Source organism: Dermacentor albipictus, unplaced genomic scaffold (assembly GCF_038994185.2).
Source record: "Dermacentor albipictus isolate Rhodes 1998 colony unplaced genomic scaffold, USDA_Dalb.pri_finalv2 scaffold_21, whole genome shotgun sequence".
In the NCBI taxonomy this organism is placed as follows: Eukaryota; Metazoa; Arthropoda; class Arachnida; order Ixodida; family Ixodidae; genus Dermacentor; species Dermacentor albipictus.
In genome coordinates, this window is record NW_027225575.1 from 4,203,792 (window position 1) to 4,225,277 (window position 21,486).

Genomic DNA, 21,486 nt, shown 5'->3' on the forward strand with positions numbered 1-21,486 from the left:
GGAAAAGGTGGCCAGAAGTTTATAGGTTTATGTATCTTCTTTTTTTATGTACACATATTAAGTTTAATTAATACAGATAAAATGGAAAAGTTGCGGCTGTCATATGGACCAATTAGGCACGTCACCTTGGGAAAGCTTTCTTTTCAAAGATAATGGGAACACACTGATTTTTTTGTTAGATACCTCCTAGCGGGGTTATAGTGCAGGATAAAGCCATTTGCCTGTGTTTTTCTTTTTTTTACATTTCTGTGACAGTGTCATCACTTTGAGGCTAAGTTCAAATTTTTTTTTATCATTATGTGTCAGATATGTAATAAATTTTTGTCTTAATAAAAATTTAGGATTTAGGAGGTTTTGGTGAAGCAGTTTGGAAATGATAGTTTTCCTGAAGGTTTTTCTAAAAGCCAGAAAATGCAAGCAGAGAAAAATGAGCTCAGAGATTTAAGAATGCACTATTTTATTTTAAGAGTGAAAATTATTAATCCAAGTGCCGTGCTCCATAGGTTCGACCCTCCCCTTCAATTCGAACCTGGTCTATGGCAATTGCTTCAAGTCGTCTTTGCCTTTTTCAGTTTCAAAGCAGAATAATGCTTTTCCTTTTAGTTTTTACCTTGCGGTCTGCTGTACTCTCGATGGAAGGTCTCCCATGATTAAAATCCACGAAAAAAACCTTCTAATGCAGTCATTCATTCCGTGTTTGGTTTCTTGCCCGCTCTGCAGCTGTGTCTTGAGTACAGTGTTCATAGGTGTACTTATTTTTCTTTTTCCTGGGGACTGCACTTCACCTGCTAACAACTTAAAGTTATTGCTTAACGCAAGATGTGCCTGCATGCTTTGAAACTTACTTGAATGTTGTCGTTGATTCTGTCTGTTGTGTATGTTCTCGCCAAACTTTGCGTAATCAGATTGTATGCGCGACACGAATTGTGTAGCGCTTTCTGGAAGGCATGTGAGCACCAGCAAATATGCTGGAACGTTCAACATGTCATGTATAAAAGCTGATGCACTTGACCCACAGATCAGGTTTCGACAATTGCTGACTGTGCTCGGCGCTATCGTTGAGCTTTCAATGTCACTTGCATTTAGGGGCACAAGTTCACTCAATAAAGAGTTAGTGTGTTAGTGTGTTAGTGTTTTAGAGTCACGCTTTTGACAGTGTGTTATTCTATGCAATCGCAGTAATGTACAGTACAGTGAAATCTTGATATAATAAACTTCAGGGGGCTGTGGCAAATTCTTCGTTATTCTGAAAGGTTTTATAGTGAAAGCCCCAAAATTAACCATTCCATTCCGCTCCACAATTCATCAGTTAATCAGTTGTCACTGTTTGAACTATCCGCGAAAATGTTACTGTTGGCTTTCAGCCCATGCTGTTGCTATTTTCCATAGATTCGGTCGTTACGCACCACCGAAGCACCCTGAGAGTTGTGCACAAAGGAGGCGCGGAAGCTGAGAAAACCACCAACAAAGAGGAAGCTCCATGTTGCCTACAAAGCGCAATGTTTCTTTTTGTTTGCTTGTTTTTCACATTCCTTGCTGTGAACGCTAAAACTGTGTCTCTGGGGTGGACACCTGAACTATTCAAACGTGCAAGCGTGAGTAAATGACACCATCCAGATAGTGCAACTGTGTGGCATTCCCACGAGTGCGGAAGTTACATTTCTCTGCACGTGTAGCTAGTATGGCCGCAGAAGGAAGAGTGAAAGAAAGAATAGGCATCTACAGCAGAAACATGCCTCCATTGCAAGACAGCACTTGTCTGGGCAGAGCATGCACTCACAAAATCTGATGCATTGTTGGCCCCGCAAGAGGAAAAAAAGTATTCTCTCGCCTTTTTCTCCTCCGGCGCTATTTAAGGTTTGCCAAACCCATGCGCCGCAGTGTCCGTTTTCTGTGTTTTGTCATTTGCTAGCCTACTGTTCCGGCTGCTGTCAAGGGTACATGAAGATCTAAGAATCCCCAGGTTTCAGAATATTACTTCATAGTACTGAGGCGTTGTTAACATGATGCAGAAACTGAATAATGATCGTTATTCTGAACATGTAGATATTTTGAAGTTAGAGTACTGAAAGATTTTTATATGGAAGCTATGAGCAATCGGCAGGGGATTTCTGAACAGTTCGTGAATCTGAAAAGTTTGTTCATGTGGTGTTCATAGGACAAGGTTTCACTGTACTTGTTTCTACGAATCAGTTTCAATTTGAGTATCTAGGAGGTGGATGTGTCGTGACATCATGGCAAAGGGGGTTGCTCCGTTTCAGCAATCAGTGAAGCTGCCACACGCCAACACTGCCAGAAGAAATGTGTGGTGCATTCCATTTTATAATTTTATGAGCAACGTCTATGTGCCTAGCCTTATTGCCACCAAATGTCGGTGAATTTTTCTTAGTGTCATGACATGATAATGTTATGGCGCCAGATCCAGTATTTCGAGACGAACTTTAATATCAAATTTAAATACAGTAGACCTGTATAGTGAATAGGCTGTATTCAAAATAACACTTTATTCGCAGTTCTCGAGGTGCTGTCTGCAGTGCATGTATTTTAGACCACATTATTTGAAGTACGGTACTGCATGACTCCGCTTAATATAAAGTGTGGGACCACTTGACGCAGCACACATTTGTATTTCTTTGTACCAACCGGCGGAAGCAAAAGGTGCTGCAGAGGGCACTGCACACCATGGCAGCAGCCATCAAGTGCAGCTTTGTTTTTTACGTGCTCCAGCGATGTAGGAGTGAACAGCCCTATTTACTACTGTTTAACAGCTCCTATGCTACACACCACTAATAAAGAAGTCTATTTCCTGTCCTGATGACTTGTTATAAGGAGTGTTTAGTGTACCTTATGAGCGCTTCCCATCATTCATACTTGCTAAGTGTCATCCTTTTCCGTGTGCTCGTACCCTTTTATGCAGCCTTGAGTAAAAGTAAAAATTTCTGCTACAGAACTAGATTCTCGATTGCTGCAGAAGCTCCTGCTCGCAGTATAGTATTATCTTTTCTGTACTGTAGCAGTCATGTTGTGAATGACGCAGAGGCTCAGCTCATCTGACTTTGGCACAGGCTGTTCAAATCATTCTTTTTTTTTTCCCTCGCAGAGTCGAGTTTCAGCGTACCTGGACACATGATGCCGCAAGGAATGCGTAGCAACCTACCACAAGCCACCACAGCCAACACCACCACCTAAACTGGAGCTGAAGGCACCTTTAAAGCTGCTAAAACGGATGCAGTGTTCAAGAACAATGGAGGTAGCCCTTCCATGGACACCCAAGCACTGTGCACCAGTATGGGGCATGTTTGACCACTCTGTGACCTCGTAGTCGTATCTTCCTGGCCCCTTCCATGCCTTCCCATGTGCTCATTCTTTATCATGAAGTGTGTCTGCATGTTTGTTTTTTTTACTTTCTCCGCCCTTTTTTTGTTATTTCCTTTCAGACTGAAACTGCTGTACATTGTTTTTGCACTACCTGTTTGTGTACACCAAGTAGTGCAGTGGCATAGCTTTTGCTGGACCTTGGTCCTTGGTCGTTCAGGCGGTTTGTGAGGGAATTGGCAGTGGCCACTTTTTATTGTTTTACTTTCTATTTGAATGCTTGCTGCTCTTGTTGAAATATTTTGAGGCCACCTTCAGATGCATTAAGAGTCAGTGGCACAGTACCAGTGTGTGGGGAAGGGGCGGAGTGTTGTTTCTTATTTGCGCCCATCTGATAAATCGCATACGAGTTGTAGTGAGCTTGTGGTGGACGAAAGGTGTAACCTTAGGATGATGTCATTGCTGTGGTTTTGGTGCATCCATCTTGAGCTTGCGTCTTGCATGTTTGCCGTTCCTCTAGTACAAAAGTAAGCGTGAGGAACTGACTGTTTGTGTTGCGTGCACGAGTGTACAGGAGCAGCAATGCTAGAGGAGCGAGGTAGAATGCCCCCTGACCATTTTTGTCATCGGAGCTTGAGAAGTGATTATGGACTGCTGCTTTTCCCTCCCAGTGGTGAACTGTGTTTTGCCGAACTGCAATGTAACTTGGCCTTCCTCACTGAACCATTTTGTTATGGCAACATCGCTTCTTGTTTTGGTGAGATGATTTAACTATATTTTGCTATTTGCAAAGCAATTCTGCCTGCATTAAGGAAATAAATCTGTTAGGCTCAAGCTCTTAGGCCCCTCTTCCTTTCTTCTTTCACTCTAACTGTTGACCCTTGCCATGTACTACCCTCTTCAATATTTTTGTCCATTTACATTGTAGCAAATCATCCGACAGTCATAAAATTGCACTGATGTAAAATAAATATCACTCTGGCATTTTCAGCAGTAGTTGTCTTCAAGGTGTTCCTTTTTCTCTCTCTCTCCTTCTTCCCCTGTCTTGTGAAGTATCATACGTACAGGAGTGACTTTTGAAAAGTAGACCTTTTAAAAAAGAATGCTGATTTTGGCTTTGGACACTATTCTGTCCATAACTTTTTAGACGCAACTTTTTTTGTTTTCTCTTTATTAGAGCTCTGCACTTTTTCTTTTTTTTTTGCAATGGGCCCATAGTGCATCATATTACAAAAGTTGCAAAAATTCATGTTGTGTCTGCCTCGCTTACTGTCCCGTCTATAAGACATATGGTAGTCATTGCTGTGTGTGTGTGAGAAAGGGAAGTGAGTGTTTATCACTGTGCTGTGTAAATATGGTTCATTTTAGAGAGCACACCAGTGGTCACTGCATGTTGACACACTGTAATTTGTTCGTCATTTAACTTGTTCCAGCTCGATGCAACAGAACCCCAGGGAGATGCAACAAATTCTCACTGTTTTGCATTGCAGATCCAAGTAGACACTGCTCCAGTTTTGTGCAGATGTACGTTGAAAGAAGCTGCTGGCCATGTAGAGGCTAATGTGTGTATTTGTCAAGAATATTGTTCTTACCACTTGTGCATTATTAATTTTTAAAGCTGATGGCTTGATGCTGTCGGGAAAAACTGGAGCACGCCTTAATTGTGGCAACTGCTTCAGCTGTTCTGTTGCTTCAAGTTGATTTTTGAAATGATATCCAAGTACCAAAATTTTAATTTGAAGCATGTGCACAGCTGGGAGTGAATGGTAAGACGTTTTATTTGCTTGTTATTGCTGGGCCTGTTTCGTAAAGACATTGCCATATTTGGTCTCTTGTCACACTCTTGTATGTACATACAGGCCACATGTATCTATAGTGTAGTCCTGTCGAGGTCGCAAGGAAATAATGTATACTCAGGGCCAACTTCCTTTGCAAAATACATAACGTGATGTGAATGTTGAGCAGTTTCTTGTGCACATTACAATTGGGGTTTTAGAACATTAGTTTCCTGTTTGTTGGCACATCTCCTCACTTATGCATCTGATATATGCGTGTAAAAGCACCATGAGTACCGTGCACTCTTGTAGTGCCTGCAAGGGGACTAGTGTGCACAGCTGCTCCTTTTTTTCACCTGTGTTTTCTCTTCTGTGAGGGCAGCCCCGTGCCTGTTGGCATGTCTGTCATGAGGGTGGAATTTATTTTGTATATAGTTATACCACTAGAATTCCGATGCCTGCAGCGTGTCTGCTATAAAGGTTGCCTCAGTTCTTCGGTTTGAGAGTTCATTAGTTGTGGCTTTATATTAACCCATTAACTCCCAAGCTGGCAGTCTCAACCAACGTTACTAGACTAGCTTCAGTTGTAAAACTTCCCGCCCGCGCGCTTACAACCGCTGTCGCCACTTCTGTGACAGCCGCCAGATGGCAGCGCCGTTCCATCGAGCTCTACTGCAGACGACTCGCCGCAGCCTTGAGCTCGTGCGGACGGTTAGTTTGCGCGTGTTTCACGCTCGCTGGCGTACTCCCTTGTCCGAATTTGTGATACCATAAGAAAGCGGTATCCACCAGCAGCAATAAGATTTGTCGGGCCAGTTGGTTCATACTGAAAGAAGGGTAGACTGCACGAAAGGAAGAAACGCATACAGCGAAGCGCAGAAGCTGCGTTTCTAAATGTGTGTTTCTTCCTGTCGTAACGTTTCGCGAAGTTTAGGCTCAGGAGCCTGAAGATCTGGCCGAAGTGCGTGATTGTAGGATGATGTTCATCCCCACCGAAGCTTCTCACCACGCCAAAGAAGCGCTACAAGAAGTAAGATGAGGTCAGTCTATGAACACAAGCAGGGGGGGCGCCAGCATTCTGAGCCCCATATATATATATATATTTCATTCTCTTGAAGAAACTTCGTGTGGCCTCGAAGAATTGAGCGCTTAAGTGACGGCCTTATGTGAGTTTATGTAAGATCTCATAAAAGGAGACAGTTCAATTTGACAGCATGAGTCCTCTAGGTGGTGAGATCTTCGTGTAATTGTTGCAACTTGGCTATCACTAATATTGCTTTGCCTTTCCGGCGAAACTGCAGCCTCTGTCTCTCTTTTTTTTATGTGAGTCAGAGTATAAGCGCTGCTGCGCATGACTGCTGTTAATTCTGATTTCTAGTAAACCCGATTTGGCCTCATTTCAGTTACTGAGTGAATTATGCAGTGTTCCACAACTGTCATGTACCAAGACTTAAAGAAAGAGCAGTTGCGTTACCCGAAAAAGCCTGCATTTTGTTTCCGGTACAGTGGAGTAGCCACCAGTAATTCTTCAGTGGAGTAGCCGTCAGTAATTCTATCGTTACTGACATTTAATTCGGTAACTGCAATTAATGATCTAACTCGTGAAGTACTGTCCCAATTTTCAAAGTGTCGATGAGGCATTTGTAGCCACCCGAAAATGACATCTAACCGCGGTGTTTTCAGCGGCGTACTAATTGCGTACAGTTTTTTACCACTGGCAGAAAAACCTCATGCGGTATGAAAAATACTAAGCGAGTGCGCTCCCGCCCGCATCACAAAGCAGTGCCCTCAAATAAGTTTATTGAAAGCGACTGCATTGCCTGTCGCAAACCCGAAGAGAGAGCGCATCACCTTGATAACGGTACGGAAGGAGCCCCCAACAGCAGGTTTCGCGACTTCACAGCTATTCATTTTACGTCGCACTTATTATCTATATCTCAAGGCCGACTGACCACACTGATAACAAGAGTCCCTTGACAACGCGGCTGAAGCGCCGCTCTGACCACGCACGAAATGCCAAAAGCAATGTAATAGGCGTGGAATGTTTCAAAATCCCGGCTTTGCTCGTACCGCATCGAAAGATTGCGCGCGAAGCTATATTTTGCGCGAGAAACTTGCTTCGGAGCAAACCCAAATTAAAGTGACCGTTTTATTTTTCATTAAAGTGTATACCTGCTGCTAAAACACGTTCCTGTCAAAAAATAAAAGCGAAATAAACAGACCGGGAAGCGACCAACGTGTAGAGAAAAGGCAAAACCGATGCGTTAAAGAAAGTAAATATGCCACTTCTAAATGGGTCAAATTGGCAATCGGGATATCTGCACACACAAAAAAAATCAGATCAGTCTGCCCTTAATATCTGTGAATTCGTAAGCTCCGTTGAACACCAGCCTAGGGGACGTACGGGTTCGAATAGGTCTCCTTCTGCAGCTGAGTCCGCTTTATCACGTCTTAAGTGGCTTTCTTGATGACCGACGCCCAAATTATACGGCGGACATCCGTTATCCTTACCTTGAACTAATCTGACATCCGTCTCGATCATGTAAGCACTATCTTTCACATAACCTCAAAGGAGGGAATCGAGTGGAGAGAGGTCAGGTGACCTAGCCGGCCAGTTTACAAGCCCGTGACTTTCAATCTATTGCGCATGAAAAGTCGCACCCAGCCAGTTTCGTGCTCGGCTGCTGCTTTGTGCTGGCGCCCCAACTTGCTGGTACCACAGAAGTGGAAGACGTGAACAGCGGGACTTTGCTCAAAACTCATCCACCACTCCTTCAAGGATTTCGTTCACGTAACGCTGTCCAGTCAGTGTGTGATCGAAGATTGGACCGATTATACAACCGGCGTAAATTCCGAACCGCACATTGAGCAACCATTGATGCTGGTGCCAATTGCGCTTTACCCAGGGTAGATTGATGTCCCTCCAATAGTATGCGTTATGCAAATTTACTTTGGCGTTTCGGCGAAAACTGGCTTCATCTGTGCACATGATGTTACTCAAAAAGTCTGGTGACGCATCGGCTATTGTGAGGACCCACTACGAGAAATCTAGATGATTCTACGAGTCCCTATCTTCTAAGCCTTGGTGCTTGTTAAGGTGGTACGGGCGAAAGGCCGTCATTTTGTATCCTCCAAACTGATGACTTGGAAATTTGTACCTGGGCGGCCACGTCCCGCACGCTAGCATGAGGGTTTGAGGCCATAAATGCTAGAACATCCGTGCGTATAGGCTAGGACTCAAAGGTGGAGTCCTCCGCGGCTGTTTCTGGAAGCTGCCGGTTTGTCTCAGGTTTTCATAATTTCTGATGATAGTCCATGCGTTTGGTTTATTGCCATTTCCAGATCCCAAGGCAAGGATCATATTTTCCTTGGAGTAGTGGCGAGAACGCCCTCTTCCCCCTCCCACCCACGCCACCACTCCTGACACACATTCCTCAAGCACCACCAAATCAATCTTGAGACTTGACAGCTATTCGGCGGTCAACTCCTTTTGGATGGCGGTAGTTATCGGCATCTCCTGAGGTGTGAAGGCCAGTTTTCTCATCGATTTGGTGCCCACGCGGTTAATTGGAGCTGCGTTCAGTTGTCGCCATCTATTGCAATGGTCACGCCCATCGATATATTGCTTCGTTAGTCCAACCTTCTTTGTTTAGACTGATCCAGAGACCAGGATAAGGATTCAGTTCGTAGCCAGCTGGTATGTATGCTCGTAGAACGTGTTGCGACCGGAGAAAACGTCACTTGCGTTTAACTTTTCCTTTTGCTTCATTATTTCCTGTAGTGACGGCTCGCCGCGACGCTGGCAGATCTTCGGAACCATATACCCGCGGTATGGGTTAGATAAGGTGGAGAATAAAATTATGCGAAGCAGCGTCCATCATCAAACCCTGCAATAACCGTTAAACCCATAACCAATATGAATGTCACCCGTTAGCTCGTCTGGTTTTCCCCTAATTGTACAGCACTTTTCGTGCAAAGTTGGCAACTGGAAACAGGAGTCGCAAATGGTTAATTAAGCGTTCTACTAAGGGAGAAAGCCGAGGCAACAGCAAGACAGGAAGGAAAAAGGAATATTAACAAATTTAACCGTTGTTTGTGAAAGTATTTGCGTATCGGGATCTTTCCATTTAAAAAGGAAGTAGAGAAAACGTCGCCGGAAATGGATAATGATTCCGTGTGTTTTCGATTGACGCTTCTACAGTTACCAGTCGAGCCGCCTGACGTAGCCACTTCTCTGCTGTGCTTATGTGGGTGTTATTCTAACCTTCCGCGGTGGGCGCAGTCCATCTAGAACCGCAGCGTCCTGCACTCTACGCGGTTGTACGGGGCTGGCGGCCACGCATCGTTACGCAACTTCCCAAATAACAGCACGAGTCGGTTTTGGCGCTTGGTAGAGCAGTAAACGAGGGATCCAAAAGAACTGTGATTGTTGCGCGAATATATATATTTCTCCGTAATTCTTCCAGACGTTATTAAAAAAACGCTACTGGAAATTTTTATTTTACACTTTCGCTTGTTTACTTGTTCTTGGCACTGTTATTCCTGGACGCATTTTCTGCGCTTGTTCATTTGATATGGTTCCTTGCTGGTCAAGTAAAGGACGGGTTTATCTCACAGGCGTAGCTGTGAGATACACCTTATTTGATATCTCCTTTGCGGGTTTACGCGTCTTTATGGTGAACGGTGGGCATTATTCACATTTGTACTAGTAAAGTTGACCCCCCCCCCCTCTTTTGCACAGAAAAATATACGTTGGGTTGCCCCCCCCCCCCCCCCCCTCGAGAGGAAGTAAATCCTGAGTACGTGCCTGACGCTATCACAGCTTGTTTCCAACTGTACCAAATATGACGTGTTGCTTCGGCCGGGGCGTGGCAGATAAGGCACCAGCTCGATCACGATTTTTTTCTTTTTTCTTTATTTCGTTCTGGATAACTCAGAGGGAGCCTGTTCGAGGGCGCTGCTTTATGATACTGGTGCATTGGTGGCAGCGCAGTCACGTGGTATTCTGCATATTTCGCGGGGTTTAGTTATCAGTCGGGAAAAAAATTAACACGCAATTAGTACATCGCAGAAAATACCGCAGTTAGATGTCCCTTGGCTGTGCCTTCAGATGCCCCATTGATACTTTGATGATTAGGATAGTGCGTCTCGAGTTAGATAATTACAATTACCTAATTAAATCTCAGTAACGAAAGAATTACTCGCATCTACTTACTGTACTGTAAGCAATACGCACTAGGTTTACTTCGAGTAATGCATTGCTCTTTCTTTATTAGCGCATGGTAGTTAATTGGTACACCCCGCATATATTTATGACCTTTGTATGCAACTGACGATGTTTCCATCCCTAATAAATACTGTAAATTAGTACAATTTTTTTTCAGTGAGTCAACATCGCTTACTGGAAAGAGAAGCAATACTGAGATACACGAAATTCACGTGCGTTTCACACGCCATTGATAAAAGTCTGCCCAATGGGTCACTGAAGTCTGTAGGTTTCTTTTTTCATGGTTAAAAAAGCACGCAAAGTAATTAGAAGCGTCGTGAACATACAGCAACTTATTCATTCTCTGGGCATAGGCTATCCATAGCTTTACAAATAACTTTTAATTGGCTAACTCCTTCTCTCAAAAATATAATAAACTTTGTCCTGTGCGTATATCCAAATATTTTGTATGTGTGCATGGTGTTTACAGTGGAAATTTAAAACAATGTTGAAGTGAGAAACTACGGATGAGGCAGCCGCCGCTAGTGCTTCTAATGCGCGTGTCCTATTGGGATTTGCAGAGATAAAGCGAAAGAATGAATTAAAAGCCGTGCACTTCCGCGCCAACAATGCTGCAGTAAGCTATTAGCCCCAGTAAAATTTCAAGTGTAAAGGTCGAGTGAAGTAAAAAGAAACCTCAAATTGTGTGGGTGACAAAGCTCTGGTAATGACACTTTAGGTGTGTGTGTGTGTTGGGGGTAGAGGGGGCTTCGGCATCGCCCGGGGGGGTCTCAGCTCCCCCGGAAAACTCCGGAGGGGGCTCGGGCCCCGGAGCTGTGCGAGCACCAGTGTGCGCCTGTGCACACTGGTGATCGCACAGCTCAACAAACATGACGAATTGGCTTGTATGTTGTAGCCACCTATACTACTGCTGTGGATGTGCTGGTTAATGGCTGACTTCTCTACGGAATTTGAACGATACAATGAGCTTTCCTAAATTTCCTCACTGATAAATTTACGCTTTCAAACGCATCCTTTCTTTATTAAAGTTAATAGCTTGCTAGAAGCTTTTGGCTATACGCTTACACTAACATTCATCGTCGATGGTTTCCGCAGAAATTTAAATTTTTTTTTTCTCTTTTACAGCAAAGTTGTTAGGGGAGTTCCACAACTGTTTCCTGCGGCAGCTAGCGGTGGCTGGGTCGGTGTAGAGCATGGTATGAAATAGTTAGCAGCACAACCTGTTTTGCATCCCCAAAGTGCCTGTATGACTATGCTGGAACATGCAGCTGGATATCGGCAGTCGGCACGGCATACAAGCACGTGTGTCGGATATAGTGAAGCATTTGAAAATACTCAAGTATGGCAAAGTATGTGCACCGGATATAGTAGAGTTCCGTCAATTTCACTCCGGTTAATTCGATTCCGACCGAAGGTCCCGGCCGGCGCCCATACGTTTCTATGGGCCCAGACTTCCGTTATTTCGATTCGAAATTCGCCTTCGCTGGATAATTCGAACTTGACTAGTCAGCTTCGTCGCGATATACTCGTGTTATGCGGTGAAGCATACCAAAAAAAAGGAAATTAGCCGCTGTCACTGGATTTAGTACGCATTCCTTATACGAGTGTCACACAGCGCACTTTTGATCGCGATCAAGCCCGATCCGGATCGAATTTCTCAGTCGTGATTGGCTTCTTTGCACAAAATGCGCGAGAGAGCCAATCGTAGTCGAGAATTTCGATCCGGATCGGTGCCGATCGCGATCAGAAGTGTACGTGTGACACCGGTATTAATTATACAGGCGCGCACGCACCGTCTCAGGTCACAGTACAGCACCTAGACTCTTATAAGCATACTGAGCCACTTAACGCTGTTTCTGACGTTGCTGTGGTGATTTGAGACCCGATCGTTTCGCCCTCCATGCTTCTCCCGTATGTGAGACCGTTAACGGGGCCTAGTACACGTTCCTTAATTATATGTGCGCTCACCCACCGTCGACCGAGAAGCAGCGAAAAACCATGTGTTTTGAGAACGCTAGCGAACGGAAGGTGGCGAGATGGAAAAAAGGAAACGCCAGGTCAAGGGGAAGTTTAAAGTCAACAGAAGAGCGGAGGTGTACTACAAACTCCGAAGGTCTGCTAGTAAGCTCATTAGGCGTCTCGGTGCTCGCACTGTGACCGGAGACAGCGCATATGTACGGATGTAAATAAAACCACCCAAGCACTCCGTACAGATGGTTAACCAGCAAAGCTGAAACGTGAGACCCCGGTGTTTATCACTGGGTTAATCACAACGGTCCATTAAATGATGGCTTGGTAGGCTGCCGGATCCTCGGTACGCAGTTGGTGCTTGCGCTCGGCTGCACGAGCCTGTTATTGTGCCCGGACTGCAGCACCGGCACGGCGTAGACGAGCTCGTTCTCGGTTCTGCTCCCGGCGTTGCTGATCGAAAGCTACCTGCTCCTCAGGAGTACGTATGACGCATGGCCTACCCATTTCGGAGCAGGAAAGAAACTTGCGTGCGCGCTCAGCTGCGATGGAGAGCAACGACGTCACTACTGGCGCAGTCAATCGCGCGCCTCTCTTTCCGCACATGCGCGTGGGGTTGCGCCGGAGTAGTTTTTGGCGTACAGGCGACAGACGGACGGACGAATCGGCTAGCCATATACAGCTTCGCTATAAAAGGAACACGAGCTATGCCCCGTAACAGAGGCATCTTTCACGGCTTGGCATGCTTCACCGCATAACAGAGTTCTATTGCGGCGAAGCTAACTTGAAGGCGATTACTGCCAAGCGGATTAACGGCGTGCTTCGGCGTTTTCCCTGTTTTCTGCTTAATTCCACCAGTTTCATCGGTCCCACCAGAATCGAATTTACAGAAGTCGACTGTATTAGTGAAGCAGTTTGCAAAAAAGTCGGGTAGATGTGTAAGTAATAAACTTTCTTTTTTATATTGGTTGACTTTGACTTTGACCGAAAGGGTTTTGAAACTCCTGTATAGGGCTCAATCACACCGGTGACAAAGTGGGTTGAGTTGGTCGAAAAGCGGCTGTTTTCTATCAGTCCCCCGCTGCTTGACTTTTCATTCTCTACGTGGCTGAACGAATTAGCTGCAAGGTAAATGTACCTGGTAGCGAAGCTTCCATGGGAGCCCATACGTTCAAAACATGGCGGTCCATCGGCGGTCCATAGAGTCGCTGGAAAAAATTTCAGAGTACCGCATTCGTTTTCCCCGCGCCGCCGACGCGTTCATTGGCCCAACCGTACCATGTGACCTCTGAGGTGCCATATACCTTCCGAGCGCCGGGCGGGCCGGCTGAGTTAGAGCGCAGGCAGCGCAGGTTCCCTACGTTTTTTTTATTCGTGTGTGTGTGTGTGTGTGTGTGTGTGTGTGTGTGTGTGTGTGTGTGTGTGTGTGTGTGTGTGTGTGTGTTCCGATTGTCGCGCTCGCATTTGACTGCAAGGAAATCATGCCTGGCTGCTGCGCCTTCGGATGCAGCAACCGAACTGAGTCTGGAAAGACTTTTTTTCTAGATTCCGGCCGGGAAAATGACCGAGAGCGTCGTTCTGCGTGGTTACACAGAATCGGCCGGGAGAACTTCAAGCCTACAAAAAACACCCGCGTGTCCGAGGTATAAGTACACCTTGCTTGTGCTTTTCGGCACTGTTTTAGAAGATATTTAAGCGAAGTGCACGCGGTGTTAGCGATGCTACAAAAATAGGAGTTCATTGCAGGGATCGCGTCTTGCACGCTTGACGCGGGTACACGTGTACGCGTTTGTTGCTCAACACACGCGGTTATTCCGTGCTCGTGGCACGCGAAGGCACACTTGTCGCGCGAGAATTTCGCGTCCTCACGCGCACCAGGTACTCACATGATTTCTCCGCGCACGTGAGCGCGCTCTCGCCTCGAATCACTCGACCCATATATGGCACTTGTTTTTCGCAGATCGTGACGATCGCAGTCAATAAAAACATGGTTAATACGAGACCCATGATACTTCCTTTTTTCCACTTATCCTTTGCTCATTTAAACATACGCATTTCGAGCTTGAAACCAATGGCCAGGTGATATTCACAGCACAAGCTTCAAATTTTTAGCTTGTAAGCCGAGCACATGCAATGAACTGAAGTCAGCATACATATTATGTTTTATGTTGAAATGCTACGGTGCATACCCAAATAATGTTGTGGTTGATGCATAACAAGAAATACAAAACAACAGAACAAACAATAGCTTTAGTTTCACTCTGTCACTATGCATGTTACATAAACCGCTCTGTACAGCGCCTATGTAAATTAGACAAAGAAGTGCTGCGTCACCAGCGGGCGTTCCTGCTTTCTTTTTTTACACAGACAGCAAATCTTGGCAGTCTAAGAAAACAGTCATAAATAAGTTTAGATATAGCCGCTCATGAACGCACTAGACAGCCGCGTTCATAAATCGCAATGTAGCAAACTCTCGTTCATTATCAGTGTACAGAAGTACACCCGGCCACAAAATATTACGGACCATAAAATTTGAGAAAAAGCTGAATATCTCCACAATCTCATAACGCAACCTGGTATTTGCATTTCGGGCATCGGCTGGAATATGTTAAGAACATTTTCGCATACAGTTCTACTGGCTACTGCTACAGGCTGCTTGGAAATTGAACGTTTTCTGCGATCCCGTGGTCCGTGAACTTTTGTGGCCGGGTGTACATATACGTTGCTGTAATCACGCAAATGACTCATATTGGCCTTCCACAAGATTTAGTGCGCAAAATGGTCATTAAAGTTTGTTTTTACGCCTGCTGTGCACAGATCGTCCTACGATCACGGCCAAACACCGGTGCGCACACGGCAGTCGCAGTGTGTCGTGCGTATAAGGCGGACAAAGTCGCCCTGCAGAATCGAGAACGCGCGGTATCCGTTTACAAACTAAATTAAATGTATCCGATTTAGCTTGTGAAATTATACAATGAACGTACGTGCCTGTGATACTGTCAGCTGTTAATTTCGTCCTGCTTGGAAACATTCAATAGAAGCTGACGGCGGTCCACGATGTTCATGCCCAAAAGCACAAGCTTGCCTCATTTCGCCTCGAAGTGACGAAATGTTTCCTTCGTAGCTCGCTCCGCGGAAGGGAAAAATAAAACGCGTGCATAAGTTCCCGATAACAGCGCTAAGCTGCTGCCCACAATCGTAGCACAGTTCCAGCAGTAAACACTATCGGCGTGCAAAACAACCACCGGCTGCATTACTTCGCACAACATAAAATTTTATTTTGGTTCTTAGCAATCATTATCTCTGGGTACAAAGTATTTGTACTTCAGTAAACACTCAACCCGATGTGTCACCGAATATCGAGCTCTTCCATCACGGCGGCCTTCCCGCGACGCAGTCGGTTTGGAAGGTATATGGCGGTGGCCGCTCAGTGTTGCCAGTCAAATCCCGACCTTCGCGGTACTCTGAAATTTTTTCCAGTGACTCTAGCGGATGGATGGATGTTATGAGCGTCCCCTTTGGAAAGGGGCGGTGGGTTGCGCCACCAAGATCTTGCTACTATGCTGCCTAATATCCTACCTAGGTTAACCAATGAAAAAAGAAAAAAAAAACACTATGAAATACCACGTCCAAATTTTCTGATCCTCTGTTGCGAACTGTGTTTTTGTGCGTCTCCGTCTTTTGTCGTTTCCCTATTTTTCTTCCACCAATCCTCCAATCGCCTCTTACTAATGTCTATTGCGGACCTGTTTGCGTTACCACTGCTCCCGCTGAACCCAAGGGCTTCAAGGAGGCCAGTGGTGCCTAAATCGACCGCTGGGTAGACGTCTTCACATTCTAATAAAATATGCTCTGTCGTTCCCCTAGCTTTACCGCAGCAAGCACATGTTTCTTCTTCCTTCTTATATCTCGCTTTATAGGTGCGTGTTCTAAGGCATCCCGATCTCGCTTCGAAAAGTAATGAGCTTCCTTTGAGTTATCATTAATGGTTTCTTTCCTGATTTCGTTTTTTCCTCTTAAGTAGTTACTCATGGCAGGTTTCTTTTCCATTGCCGCCACCCATGAGATTAATTCAGCCTCTCTGACTTTCCGCTTGACTTTCTTTGCTACTGTGTTGCCCACCCCACAGGCCGCATACTTGCTGGTAAGTTTCCTAGTTCTTTTCCTCCACTGTGAATCAATGTTTTGCCTGTACAGATACCTGAACACTCTCCCAACCCATTTACTTTCTTCCATATTCCTCAGCCGTTCTTCATACTCAATTTTACTGCGAGTTTCCCTCACTTCAAAACTAGTCCAGCCCATATCCCCCTGCACAGCTTCATTTGTAGTCTTCCCGTGAGAGCCCAATGCGAGGCGATCCACTGACCTTTGGTTCCCGTCGAGTCCTGATTGTACCCCTGATTTAAAGCAAACAACCGCATTTCCAAAAGTAAGTCCTGGAACCATTACCCCTTTCCACATACCTCGGAGGACCTCGTACCTATTGTATCCCCATAGCGCTCTGTGCTTCATTATGGCTGCATTTCTCTTCCCCTTGACTGTTATGGTTTTTTCCTGTGTTTCCATATATCCATTGCCTTCGTTTATCCATATACCAAGGTATTTATATTCTGTTACCCGAGGTATTTCTTGGTCCTGTATCTCCACTGTCTGTTCACTGTTTTCATTGAATACCATAAGCCCTGATTTTCTAACACTAAATTTCAAACCTAAATTGTTGCCTTCCTGTCCACAGATATTAGCCAGACGTTGCAAATCACTTTGCTTGTTAGCGAGCAACACAATGTCGTCCGCATAAAATAAACCTGGGAGTTGCTGCTCTATTACTGTACCTGCCTGTTTGTATGAGAGATTAAACCCGATATTACTTCCTTCTAGCGCCCTCTCCATCCTCACCATGTACATCATAAACAGCAGCGGGGATAAAGGGCACCCCTGCCTCAGTTCCTTGTTGATTTGAACTTTCTCCGCGCTTCTCATCCCTTCCCATTCAACGCAAACGGTATTTTCTAGGTAAATCTCTCTCAAAAGCTGTAGACAATCGTTACCTAAGCCTTCCCCTTCCAGAATATCCCACAAAATGTTGCGGTCTACGTTGTCGTATGCTCCTGTAATGTCCAAAAAGGCCACACACAACGGTCTGCTTTCTGCTTTTGATATTTCGATACACTGAGTAAGAACAAACAAGTTATCATCCAAACGCCTACCTTTTCTAAGGCCATTCTGAAGCTCTCCCAAAATGCCATTATTCTCTGCCCATGCTTAAAGCTTTAATTTGATTGCCTGCATTGCTAGCCTGTATATTAGCGATGTAATGGTCAACGGTCTATACGAGTGAATTCTGTCTTTCTCCCCCTTACCTTTATAAATTAAATTCATTCTACTTTGTCGCCAACTGTCTGGTATTCGTCTATCTCTTAAAGTTTTTTCCACTGCTTTTACTAGAGCTTCCTTACTTTTTGGTCCCAGTTCATTGATCAGCCTAACGGGAACCTCGTCTAGTCCTGTGGCTGTGTGCTTAGGAATTTTCTCTTCCGCTTTCATCCAGTTGAAATTTGTCAGCACCAACTCCTTTTCCACTTGGGTCTCTTTCATGCTCTTTTTGTCATCAAGTACAACCTCGTCATTGCCTTGGAAAGGTTCGGCTGTTGCGTTTCGGATGCCGCTTCTCCTTCCAGTCTGTTTTCATCTTCGTCTAGGATATGTTGTTGTATTGTTGTTGACTTCCTGCCTATTAATTTTATGTGATTCCAAAATATTCTAGATGCGGCCTTCCTTTTCTCACGTATTTCTGACAACCAACGTTCACTTTCAAAACCTTTTAATTTTGCTTGCACCAGTATTTGAACCATAGACTTTTTCTCCCGGTATATTTCCCATTTACTGGTTACTTCATCCTGTGGCAACTGCGCCTTCTTTCCCTGCCTGTGCTCTCGAGATGCTTTCTGTCGTTCGGCGATCGCTTCTCGTATCTCCTTGTTCCACCAGCTTTTCGGTTTCTTCTTTCCTTTCCAACGATCATGTTGTTTCTCTTTCCGTATTTCTGTCGTTATTACACTTAGAAGCTCACCATATTCCCACTCCTTACTTGGCCACTTGCCAAATTCTTCAACTCTAGTAAATATGTTTGCTATTTGTTCAGCTAGTGTTCAAATTTGGACTGGCCATTGTGCTTTCCTTGCTCTCTTTCCCAACTACATATCCTATTTTCAAAATGATGCGTTTATGGTCACTCCCTATGCTGCTAAACCCTTCCTAATCGATGACCATTTCTCTCAACTTATGATGAGTTCCTTCTGTCATCAGACAGTAATCAATGGTCGATTGCCGGATTCCCACTTCCCAGGTGATCTGTCCTTCACACTTCGGCCCCGTATTGACGATCACGAGGTTATGTTGCTCGCAAAGGTCTAGCATCGACTTCCCGTTATTGTCGGTATAGCCATCTAAATCCTGTATGTGGGCATTCATGTCACCTAATAGGACAATCTCAGCACCATTCCCGAAACCCTTAATATCAGCGCTTATGCATTCCACTAACTCTTTATTCTTCTCTGTGCAATTTTTTCCGGTCCACAAATACGTAACTCCCAGCCAAGTTTCTTTCCCACTCATTGTACCTGAAAACCAAAGATGCTCTTGACATTGTGAATTTACTCTTTTCCATTTGGCTCCCTGATGAATGAGCATTCCGACTCCCGCTCCCTTTCTTTCCGATTTAGTTCTGTTGCACCCTTCCCATACATAATTCTCAATAACTGGCGGCTCTTCTGAGTCTGTAAGGTGCGTTTCTGTAACCGCATACACCCCTATTTGTTCTCTATGTAACTGCATGCTCCTCAATCTCTGCCCACTTTTCCTTTCTTCTGCCGCCTTGCATGTTTATGTAGCCTATTCCATGGCGAGCTCTTGTTCTTGCTTTCCTCCTTTTTCTGTTATCGACGGCGATGCTCTTCTGATGTTCCCCTAGGGGACCTTCTTCATTACTACCTACTCTGACCTCCTGAGCGCCCGCGGGCCCCCTAAAAAAGCAACAGCGCCATCTGTATGTGGTGGGAACACTTCCGGCGGAAGAAAAAATAATGTGACGCCATGTCCGTTAAAAGCAGAAGGGACGTCATTTTGTTATTCGAAGGCGCGAAATTTGTTTTGTTGTTCTTCCTTTGGAGCTATATATTCAAGTGCCCCGCCATTCGACTTGATGGGCGTTTCGAGCTTTCAGCGTGGAAAGCGATGCAGGAAAAGGCCAGCCGTACTGTTGTCGAAATCGCATCCCTACACAGAACATACTTTCTTTGGAGGCCGACGAAAGCTTTAGGTGTAGAGTGCTGATCCTATCGTTGGATGCCAAGCCCGTCGGCCAGTGCGGTCGCACGAAAACAACTACACAGTTATCTGGCGGTCGTAACTCACTACATTTGACTGAACAGATTAAGAAGCAATGAAGCTACCCGCGTCACCAAATTCAGACAAACTTTGACAAGCAAGAAAGTGAGTGAGTGAGTGTCAACTTTATTATTAGAAGGGGTAAGGGATAAGGGAGGCTAAGCTACGTAGGCTTCCAGGTTGTGCTTCACGATGGAGTCTTCAGCTCGTGCCAGGACCCGTGTTTGGATGTCTCGGTCGGTGCTGGAGAGAAGAGCCTCCCATTGTTCGTCGGTGGGGGGTGGCGAGACGAGGTCGGCGGGCGGGGGATCTTCCGGGCAGCCCCAGAGGATGTGGTTCAAGGAGGCAACGTCGCCGCACAGGCAGCAGCGTGGATCAATGACACCAGGGTGGATGTGCGAATACACTAGGGGGCACGGAAAGGTGCGGGTCTGGAGGCGACGCCAGGCGATCTCGGACCGCTTGGGAAGACTGCCATGTGGAGGTGGGTAGGCGTACCGTTCGAGGCGATACTGCTGGGTAATGTCGTGGTAGGTGACCAGGGGCTCCGGCACCGGGGCGTCCAACGCGGAGGGGCCCACCGCTCGGTCGACGAATCCTCGAGCGTGTTGGTGAGCCGACTCGTTGCCGGGGTGACCCGAGTGGGCGGGGACCCAGATCAGTTCAATGTGACACGGCTCGTCCTCCAGTAGAAGTGGGCGAAGGAGCCGTAAGGTGGAAGGCGAGACGAGACCTCGGGCGAAATTGGAGATGGCGTGCTTGGAGTCGGAGAGTATGACGCTGGCGTTGGTCGAGGTGGCGGCTAAAGCGATGGCTGCCTCCTCAGCCTCGACGACGTAGGGCGTTCGAACGGTGGCGGCCGTGATTGTCGGCCCCGAGGGTGCCGAGGGTACCGAGGAGGGCGAGACGGAGACGACTGCGAAGGCGTCCCCGGGCGAGGCGTATCTGGCCGCATCCACGTAGGCGATGGCCGGGTGGTCGGCGTACTTGGCGTGAAGCATGGCCGCACGGGCTTGGCGACGGGCGTCGTGGTGTCCCGGGAGCATATTCTTGGGTAGCGGCTTGATAGAAAAGGCTGCCCGAAGAGCATGCGGTAGTGAGACCAGGTCTGGCGGGTGAGAAGAGGTGTCATGACCGATGGAAGAGAGGATGTAGCGACCGGTCGGCGAACGATGAAGGCGTTGCACCTGAGCGGTGCGGTGAGCTTCGATCAGTTCGTCGAGCGTGTTGTGGACTCCCAGGCGGAGGAGACGTGCCGTGGACGCGTTGGGGGGAAGGCCGAGAGCAGTCTTGTATGCACGGCGGATGAGGACGTCGACCTTGTCGCGTTCCGATTTGAGAAGACGAGTATAAGGAAGGCCGTACGTGAGACGGGAAACGACGAAAGTGTCCACTAGGCGGAGGAGATCGTGTTCGCGCATGCCCATGCGCCGCGCTCGGACACGAGCAAGCATGCGCGCGGTTTGCTGAACCGAAAGCGAGAGCTGGTCGATGGTGTGAGCATTATGGCGGTTTGACTGTACTATCAGCCCGAGCACCCGGAGATGCAAGACGACGGGAACGGGAGTGGAATTGGCGTGAATCGTGATGGTGGGGTGAGGCGTCTTGTGGCGACGCCGGTCGGGGGGCCGCATGAGGAGGAGGGCCGATTTGGCCGCCGAGCAAGCGAGACCGGCCGCGTGCACGTGACTTGTAACGACGTCAGTTGCGCGTTGCAACGTCTGCTCAATGTGCCCGTCGGAGCCAGACGCGACCCAAAGAGTTACGTCGTCCGCGTACAGGGTGTGTTTGAGATCGGGGATACGGTCGAGC

At 46.4% G+C, this 21,486-nt stretch overlaps 1 protein-coding gene across 1 annotated transcript in view; it reads left to right on the forward strand.

Moving 5' to 3' along the window:
* The window catches only part of LOC135918732 (parafibromin-like), a 232,335-nt gene extending 227,771 nt beyond the window's left edge, over positions 1–4,564 (forward strand). Inside the window, exon 15 of the mRNA XM_065452378.2 lies at positions 3,101–4,564. Coding sequence (XP_065308450.1) covers positions 3,101–3,149 — 49 coding nt within the window. The 3' untranslated portion in view covers positions 3,150–4,564. The remainder of the gene's footprint in view (positions 1–3,100) is intronic.
* Positions 4,565–21,486: the final 16,922 nt, after the last annotated feature.